Source organism: Notothenia coriiceps, unplaced genomic scaffold (genome assembly GCF_000735185.1).
Source record: "Notothenia coriiceps isolate Sejong01 unplaced genomic scaffold, NC01 NC01_scaffold00000667, whole genome shotgun sequence".
Lineage (NCBI taxonomy): Eukaryota > Metazoa > Chordata > Actinopteri > Perciformes > Nototheniidae > Notothenia > Notothenia coriiceps.
In genome coordinates this window covers 1-9240 of record NW_011333368.1, presented here as the reverse complement: position 1 = coordinate 9240, position 9240 = coordinate 1, and the positions used below count along the sequence as shown (strand labels likewise).

Genomic DNA, 9240 nt, shown 5'->3' with positions numbered 1-9240 from the left:
GTTTCCTGTTGGTGATCCAGGGTCAGTGGTGATGATGAGTGTGTTTCCTGTTGGTGTTCCAGGGTCAGTGGTGATGATGAGTGGGTTTCCTGTTGGTGTTCCAGGGTCAGTGGTGATGATGAGTGTGTTTCCTGTTGGTGTTCCAGGGTCAGTGGTGATGATGAGTGTGTTTCCTGTTGGTGTTCCAGGGTCAGTGGTGATGATGAGTGGGTTTCCTGTTGGTGTTCCAGGGTCAGTGGTGATGATGAGTGTGTTTCCTGTTGGTGATCCAGGGTCAGTGGTGATGATGAGTGTGTTTCCTGTTGGTGATCCAGGGTCAGTGGTGATGATGAGTGTGTTTCCTGTTGGTGATCCAGGGTCAGTGGTGATGATGATGACAACATGCAGCGAGCCCTGCAGTGCTGACTCTTTATCAGATATAGTAAGTCTTATTCCTCCACACTCATGGCTCTGACAGATTGTAATGGACATTTTAAAATATTTTCTGACATCTTAAAGACCAAACTAAATACAGAAGTTATTTACAATGTTTGGTGAATATGTTACATTAGAAGATAAACTGTTTTATTGTCGGGTAAAGCCCTAGTCCTCTGTCTATATATACATCCATACTTCTAACACCATGGGCCCAATGTGTGGGGACCTTTGTTATCCAGCGCTAGCCTTTAGTCGTCATGCCCCCTCCGGCCCCCCCCAACTTATTCCTACCAGTGTTCACATTCATTGAGTGTGTAAACACAGCAGCCCCCTCAGTGTATCTCCAGGTTTCTGTCTCCTCCCTTTGGTGGCATCACCCTCTTTTCCTCAGCACCATTTCCCCCCCCTCTCCCCCAGGCTGTGGGTCTGGGTCTGGACTTTGTCAAACTGGGAGGTCTGAGCGGAGCAGAGAGGATGACTAAATACAACCGGCTGATTTCTATAGAGGAAGAACTGTCCCAACAGGGAATCCTGGGTAAGTTTTATACTCCGCCCTGGTCTTTTTATTTATCCACAAAGAGAGAGAGAGAGGTAGTAGTCTCTCTCTCTCTCTCTCTCTCTCTCTCTCTCTCTCTCTCTCTCTTCTCTCTTCTCTCTTCTCTTCTCTTCTCTTCTCTTCTCTCTCGGACGTGAAAGGAAACTGTGTGTGGAATCATACAAATGTGTACTTGTGTGTGTGAGTAGAAGAATACCCCCCCCTGCATTGGATCTGTTAATTGGCCACTGAGGAGTTACTTATTACTCACTTTCCCATCATCATTTAGCCTGTAAGCAGGGGGGGGGGGAGGTTAATCCGTGCCTAATCAAAAGTACAGTTAACATGTTTGCTGCTAGTTAATATTGTGTTGATGCTCCATGCTGAAGCCTGCAGTGCATCAGTGCGTTTCAGCGATCTGAAGCATCCGGGGTCCAGCTTTGTCCCTTCATCCCTTTATTCTGTGTCGCCCACAGCCTCCAAGGAGAAGCACCCCCCCCCCCCCCCACTGTTCCGTGAGAGAGCAGTGCTGAACACTGACACTGCTCACAGCTTCGGTTGTGCATGACTGATTCAAAATACCTGTCACTGAGGCCATCTTATGTTTCATAATTTAATCATAATTTCAATCAATAATTTGACTTCATGTCAGGATTTCACCTGTAGAGCGTGCAGAGTTGATTATAAACTAAGTGCATTATTCTAGTGTTAACAGCCTGGTTTATTTAGAATCTGTGGTAACAAAATCAATATGAAGCTATTCAGAGAGAGGCTAAGTGGGTAAACATAACCTTGAATAAAAACATTTTGTTCAACCCCTAGACATCTTGTCGCTACTTCAGCTATATACAAGCCATATTGAAACCACCACCATGAAACAGAACAGATCTACTGTGAAGGTCATTATTTCATCACACCACTATATCAAGCACTTTTTATAGTGTAGAGAATTCATTTAAAAAAAAGACACATTTAAGTTTCAAATTTGTATTTGTGTCAAGTAAAAAGATCTGATGAATTATGGCCCACAGTATAAAGATGAGTGATTGACGGCACACTGCCCCTTTGAAAGAGAGTGTTGTTTAACTGGGACCCCCCCTCAGTCGGTAAGTGTCAGCAGGTTGTGACCAGGTCAACAACTCACTCCTCCTCTGTTTTATTTAAATAATAGCAGAGGTCCAATTATCCACATCAATCATGTTCAGCAGAAATAGTCATGTTACGTAGAAATTAGTTTACCTGCTCTCCTTTTCTGTAAGCATCTCGATGCTCAACACGTTTCCACATGTTTAATTTAATCCATAATAACATGAAACTCTCCACTGAATGAAAATATTTGAATCGCCCCAAATGTAAAAGGCAGGCTCACCAATCATACACATTCACGTGCCTTCTATATTGACAAAAGATCATTGTAAAACAAAGGAATTAATACAAAAATAACCTTTATCTAATTTCACAGTTTGATGACTGAGCTTCATGACTACAGAAAACTCAACTGACAAATTGTTTCAAGAGATAAAATAGTTTTTGATGAATACTTTTGTGTTCGATTGGCCATGACAGCTCTGTACTTTAACACACAAACACATCAACGGCCATGTCCATTGAGTTCTCTCTGATTTATTTTTCTATTAAACGCACAGAATGTAGCTGTTACTAAATAGGCCTGCTTCATTTAACTTTATTTATGAATCGCTATACATTTTATTTTTATTTTGTGTCTTCAGGCTTTTATAGGGAACTCTAATCATAGCTTATTTCTGGTTATAACATTTCTTCATTTATAAAATTAAATAAATAGCAAATGGTCACAAAATGATAATTATTTTTTTATGATTCTTTGGTTTCTTGGTTTGCTGGCGGTGCAGCCTCGGTGTTTGTGTAACTGACAACCTGTAATCAGTGAGAGGACGCAGACTGAGGCCGGACACACAGCAGGCAATTACAATGTTTGGGAAAATAAATGAAATTACTAACAAAATAGGTCAGATGAAGTGTTTCCCAGACACACTAAAAAGACCTCCCTAATTGCTGGTCCCTGAAGGGACAAGAATACAAAAACAACCAAACATTATATTGTATCGGCCGATGACGAGGGAAGAGACGCAGACTGAGAACGGGCAGTGGGAGAAGAAAAGGACACAGCGTGGTTTGTATAATTGCATGTTTTGCCTCGAGCGGCGAGTGTGTACGTCCGTCAATCACCATCAGGGAGCCAGCGCGGAGCAGATGGCGGAGGAAGGAATCGAGCCGGTCATTGACTTTGTCTCTGCTGAGGGAAGGAAGACCGAGACAAAAGAATCAAAGACTATATTGCATGTTGGCAAACTATTGAGTTGTGCCAGGACGGCCTCCACGAGAAGAGGCTCATTAGATATGGAGGATATGAGGAGGCAGGATGTAAATCAATGCAAAGGCCTTCTCTTTTTTTCATTCTACTCCTACTCAAGCAGGCGACCACTCGCACACGCCGTCCTCCAACAAGATACCCAAGATTCTTCACAAGCTGCTTGTGTGGTGAGAAAAACAGCCAAAAATACTCTGCACGACTGACGAGTTTATACAATCCTTCCTGTTTCCAGCTACACTAAATGTGCAGTAAAATAAAATGCCAGTGTCCTTCCTGCACACAGGGATGAATGGACATGGGAGTGTTTGAAGCTTGCTGCTGGGGAATCTAGTTAGAGAAGAGCCACAATGACATTTCCTCAGCCCTCTGTTAGGGGGATTGGAGCTTGAAATTGCACCTCAGTGCTAAACCAAGCCTGAGCTTTAATTAACAGCAGCACACAAAAGGTGACGGACATCGCCTGCAGCTCACAGCTCTCATGTTTCAATCCCGCTCTCAAGGAGATGTCTGGGAAATTTGGGCAGGTGTCGAGGAAAAACAAAGCCCCACGGCAGCAGCCCACCATTGTGTTTAATCAGCAGCACAGTCATTGTGATCGTCAAAGGGCACGGCTCTGACAGAGGGACACTGTTACAAAACAGAGAGGGAAGCTTTTTACATCTCAGGACTCATTCAAATACGTGTTATTTAATGATCCCTTTATTATGATTGTCCTCACATGACTACAACATAATCTATTGTCTAAAACTAGTAAATATCAGATTGTAGGGTTAATACCTCGCAGGGAGAATGCAGTACAGTAAACCAGATAGGAAATGTGTTTGTTACAGAAAAGCATTCAAATTAAATGAAATACAATAAATGACAAACTTAAGTTTATTGGACATGCATATTACAGAGCAGTTAGAAATAGCTGATTCCAGTCCTGTCTCCCAGAAATACATCTTCTTATATACTGTATTACCATTTGTTTTGGCCAAATGCATTTTGAGGGGAAGCTGCTGCCTGGACTTTGTTCTGAAAAGTCACAAACAAGTTTGTGAGTGAAGGAAATGAACAAGGAGGGGTCGGGGGGGGGATCTACAACGTTCAGGACTTTCACAATGACTGAGTACTGCTGAGGCAAAAAGGCTTTGTGGGTTAGGTAAGGGAGATATTGTAGATTTATATAAATGTTAATGAAATTAATTCACTGTTGATATTTTCAGTATTTAACCAAGAACGCATATTTCCTGTCATCTGTAAAGAGGGGGGAAACCTCTGGGTCTGAAGAGTGAAGCCTTAAACCTCAATTCTCTCTCATATCCAGGGGCGACTCCATTGGTTTAAAGAACACACATTGTATAGAAGTCTATGAAAAAATTACCGTTTTTCTCACTTCTAACCTTAATAAACATTTTCCTGCTGAGTTTCTGGTATCTTTAATGCAGAGTGATGTTCATTTAGTTAGTTAATGATGGTCTCATTTAGAGTCCATCATGAGGGGTTTGAGACACACACTTCAGAGGCTTTGACCTCTGTGTTGATTCATAACCTTGTGACTACTCTTTCTGAGATGCACTCGGGGCCTCCCACTGTTACTGACGCCTGCTTATAACGTCTGAAATGAATATTTAATATATTTTATGCATACACAATACAATTAAATTAGAAACATTGATTTTGGGTCATATGATATGTGGAAGCTCATGTCGATGTCGAGCTCAGCCTGGCTCTCACACAGCAGGGGAGAGACCTGCACGCGCACACACACACACACACACACACACACACACATGCAAACACACACACACTGAAACACTTCTTCCTCACACTGGAAGACAGCTGGAACTCTGAAGAAGTAACACATGGCTCCAACAGGGGAACACTGCAGAACACGTTACAGAGAAGGAAAGAGAAGGCTTTATGAACGGCTGGATGTGTGTCATGGTTTCTTTATTCAAATAAATATTACTTTTTTTTATGTTTTCATGAAAAATGGTGCACAAATCAGATATGGAAGGCCCTACGGCCAGTCTCTGTGCAGATATAGTGAATGACCTTGTAATGTTGTCTTTATTCTAGCAAATCTCATTGATTCGCTTATTTTTAATTGAACATTTCCTACAACATTTCGAAAAACCCTGTGTACGGCAGAGGAAGTGAAACTGCTTTTGTCCTGAGGAATGTTGTCTATTAGAGATTTATTTTGAAATGATAAAAATCAAGCTCTCTTCCAACAGTTAACCCTAATAAAAGGTGGTCCACCATCTATGACCCACCGCACAGGAGCAACACCTACACGCATTGCAGATTTCATATTTAACAGTGTATTGTTTCAATTATTCTCAAACAGACTGTGGTCATACTGATTCCTTGTTTACTTTTTAATTTCCCTGAAACATACCGTTATATTATTTCATTCCTCTTCTGTATTTGATTTGATTCAAACATATTTAATCCTATTTGTCAGTTGCTTTCTGACGAAGTGTGGTGTGACCTTTAGAAAGCAGGAGCAGAGCGCTCTGCTCCAACCGCTGGCAAACAAATCCACAAAATAACATGAAAAGTACCTTTTCAACAAAGGCCAAAACCTTTGAGAGAATTCTGACAGAAGTTTAACATTCTGTGAAACACAACAGTGGTTCATGTTCTGTTGAGGATGTCTTTCTTTGGGCTAATGAGGAAACCCCCCCCAGGATCAGAATGCTGTCGGACAGTGAGGAGAGGACTCATCGTGGTGTGTTCAGGGCTCCAGCGCGCCCCTCCGCCTCAGCAGGATCCTCTGCAGCAGCTCATCACCTCCGGCTGACGGAGGCATCGCCTTGGCTTGGGGGATGAATCTACCGAAATTCTCCTTGACAGTTTCAACAAAAACACACACAGACAGAGAGACAGTTCAGCAACTAGAGCTGCACAGGTACCGTGACAGCTTACAATCATGTCCAAAGATCTGGTAGTGTTTACAGATATCTGTCTGACTGCAGTTCTACTTATTTTCTTTTTGTAGTGTATGTAAATATAGACTGCAGCTCAATAAATGTTGCAGTAGCACTTTCTCTTAGTTTAAATATTTTTTTTTTTAACATCAAATACAACTTTAAATTCAGGTGTGAACACAGTCACAGTTCCAGCAGTTACATGTGCTCTGTGAGGACATTGGATTGTTTTAAAGGACCATTACCATTATTCCTTTAAGTTCCTGGATGGCAGAATTAGAGGGCAGCCTCTCCCTCTGATAAAAGGAAAATAGGAGGGAAAAGATTGGTTTGGTAAATAAACAGCAGTCTGACACATTATACTTATTTTTCCTCATTCAGCACTTAGAGGCTAAATGGGACCTCTTACCACAGAGCCGAGACACTGTAGGCAAGCACCACGATGTATGCTTTCTACAAGAAGCACAACACAATCATCTTGAGTCACGTCAATTTTCCCATCCTCATTATTTATAATTACCTGGTGGAGCGGGTCCTAATGCTATCTAATTTGGCGGAGTTGTTGTGGCGGAGGAACATGCCGACTAAAATATGTCTTGGCCATTATGTCATGTTTTATCAAAACAAGCAGCTCTTAAATAATCCCACACATTGATGGATGGAAGTTAGCTTTAGTCTGCAGATTTGAACAAGGAGGAAAACACATCACACACATGCACTTTCTTTAACGACTCCCCATTTTGATGTCTTCATTCTGACTTAATGCTCAGTATTCACTGTGAGAAGTCTCTGCAGTGTGTGCTGGACTTTTCTGCTGTGTTCCTGTCAAAGGACGGGGGGGTGGCACTCGGCACACCCGATCATAGTTTAGGACTACTTTACATACGTTCAAAGAAACATTACATCTATGTCTTTTTTTTAATTGAATAGAATTAGTGGAGTGGAATATTCAGAACAGTCATCACCTGTGCGGGGGTGTGTTCATGAGAAATGCGAGAACACAGCGCTGCAGTGTTGTTTGCCCTCACTGACAGTTTCCTGGCCTCAGACTGAAGGTTAAAAGCTTTCCTGAACTGTCTCTTAATGTCAAAAACACAGCAGGTGGCAGGCAGTGTTGGCTAATACACCATTTAAGTGGATTATTGAGAGTACCTGTTTCCTGCCTCTGTTGGGTGATTGGCTGACAGGTCGAAGTTGAATGCCTCTCTTGATCCTGTGCATCATTTCCTCCACGGCCTGCTGCCTGACATCCACGTCTTGGAATAAAAGAGAAGCAGGAAAGAAACACGTGTCCTTAGTTGTTCTTATTAACGGCTTCTCAAAAACTCAACAGCAGTCTGCCTCAGTGCAACGAACCCAATTGAGTTGAAATGATTGTGAGGGCTCTATGTAATGTACAGCCGTTATTAGCACTGCTCTTGTAAAATAGCATATTTGAATTTAAAAACTTGAAAAAGAGTCAAACCTCTTGGGCCAGGATCAATTAAGTTTCTTTGGCCAAACCCACAGCTTTTCCCCTTTAGGGGTTGATTGGCTGTACTTATAGAACATATAATAATCACTGCCGTGCACAAACATTCCGTAGAGCTCAAAGTACATCTGTGGAGTTCAGAGCATTTGTAGTTCATGAGGTTATCTAAACTACTCAGGAATTCAATTCAAACCCCTGCGTAAAAACACTATTCAGCAATTTCTCATCCAAAAGTTCTGAGAGGATAAGAGGCTTTCTCCAGTTCACAAAAGATGTGGACAAAACATATTTTTCTGCCATAACGCATTGGCAAAGAATGTTCATATTTAATTTTCCAGTGCAGAAAATTCAATGGCATACACAGTGGAAGTATTGTCAGTAAGATGTCTTTAAACTGTCACACAAAAATAATAATAATAATAAACTGATAGTAAAATATTTTCCTCCAAAGAGCCTATTATTCAGGTGTCGGAGTAGAAGATCCTTGGGTGGCATCTATTCAGCCCTGTGTGTAGTTCCAATAAACCCCTGCGTGGAGCGCCCAACTGAGGCCTCATATATTCCTGTCACAAAATGAAGACTGTGAAGCTGTTCAGTTCACATGCATGTCCTACCCGCTCCTACGTACGCACGGAAGTCAAGGCTTCCCTTTTGTTTGCACAAATTGAAAAATGTGTCACGTTGACCTTATAGGCAAATGATCAAGTCTTATGTTTGATTTACCATGCACCACTGCTTCAACTTTTGTCTTTATGCACAAAATTCGCTTTGATTTGCAAAGGACAGGTTGAAAAGGAGGAAATCTGATTGAAACAGGATTGAAGACCAGCTGTCCTACACTGACACACATGAGAGAAAGCAGCCCCCAGGAGAATAACATACAAAATGAACATATACACAGAGAAAGGAAAGATCAAAACACAGTTTGAACCATGATGCCGTAAAGAACATCTCTAGTTGACTTAGTCTTAACTGGTTAGATGTATTCCAATGCATCTTATACATAAAATATTATACATAAAAACATGCCCTTACACACCATGCTTACACAAAGAAGCAAAGTCCCTGTCCTGGTGTACCTGGTGTCATAGCAGAGTCCTGGCCCACCAGTGGGATGTCAGTGTTGATGTCTTTCCCCTTTCGGATCAACAACAGCAGAGAACTGCAGGAAAGACACCAACGGTTAGGGTTTTTATTTAGCAAGACGCTTTCCAGGATCCCAAAATTGCTAAGAGGTATTGATTTTGATGAACCAATGTTCTTGTAGGGCTTCCAGGTTTTAATCATAACAATATTATATAGCTCTAGTTTTCACACACAACACAGGTCACCATTAAATATTCAGATTTTACAGATCTACATTACACATATAACAACAAAGACTATAACACCTCTGTTGTGCAATATCACTTTTGTGTAATATATATATAGATACATATATCTATATACTGTATATATATATATATATATATATATATATATATACATACACTTCTGCACCCCCTCATGCCATGCTCTGTATCTCTGAAGAAGAAGACAATTAGGG

General features: G+C 41.4%; 2 protein-coding genes across 2 annotated transcripts in view; one reads left to right on the top strand and one right to left on the bottom strand.

Annotated features, from left to right (window-relative positions):
• Positions 1-1765, top strand: part of eno4 (enolase 4) — a 16896-nt gene extending 15131 nt beyond the window's left edge. The window contains exons 11-13 of the mRNA XM_010784138.1: positions 21-421; positions 835-952; positions 1429-1765. Coding sequence (XP_010782440.1) covers positions 21-421; positions 835-952; positions 1429-1520 — 611 coding nt within the window. The 3' untranslated portion in view covers positions 1521-1765. The remainder of the gene's footprint in view (positions 1-20; positions 422-834; positions 953-1428) is intronic.
• A 2219-nt stretch (positions 1766-3984) lies between these two features.
• LOC104956579 (shootin-1-like) lies at positions 3985-9114 on the bottom strand. Its single transcript, XM_010784084.1, has 4 exons — positions 8774-9114; positions 7376-7479; positions 6469-6519; positions 3985-6141 (listed from the first exon to the last, which is right to left on the bottom strand). The coding sequence occupies exons 1-4, from the start codon at positions 8979-8981 to the stop codon at positions 6031-6033; spliced, it is 474 nt and encodes a 157-aa protein (XP_010782386.1). The 5' UTR covers positions 8982-9114; the 3' UTR covers positions 3985-6030.
• Positions 9115-9240: the final 126 nt, after the last annotated feature.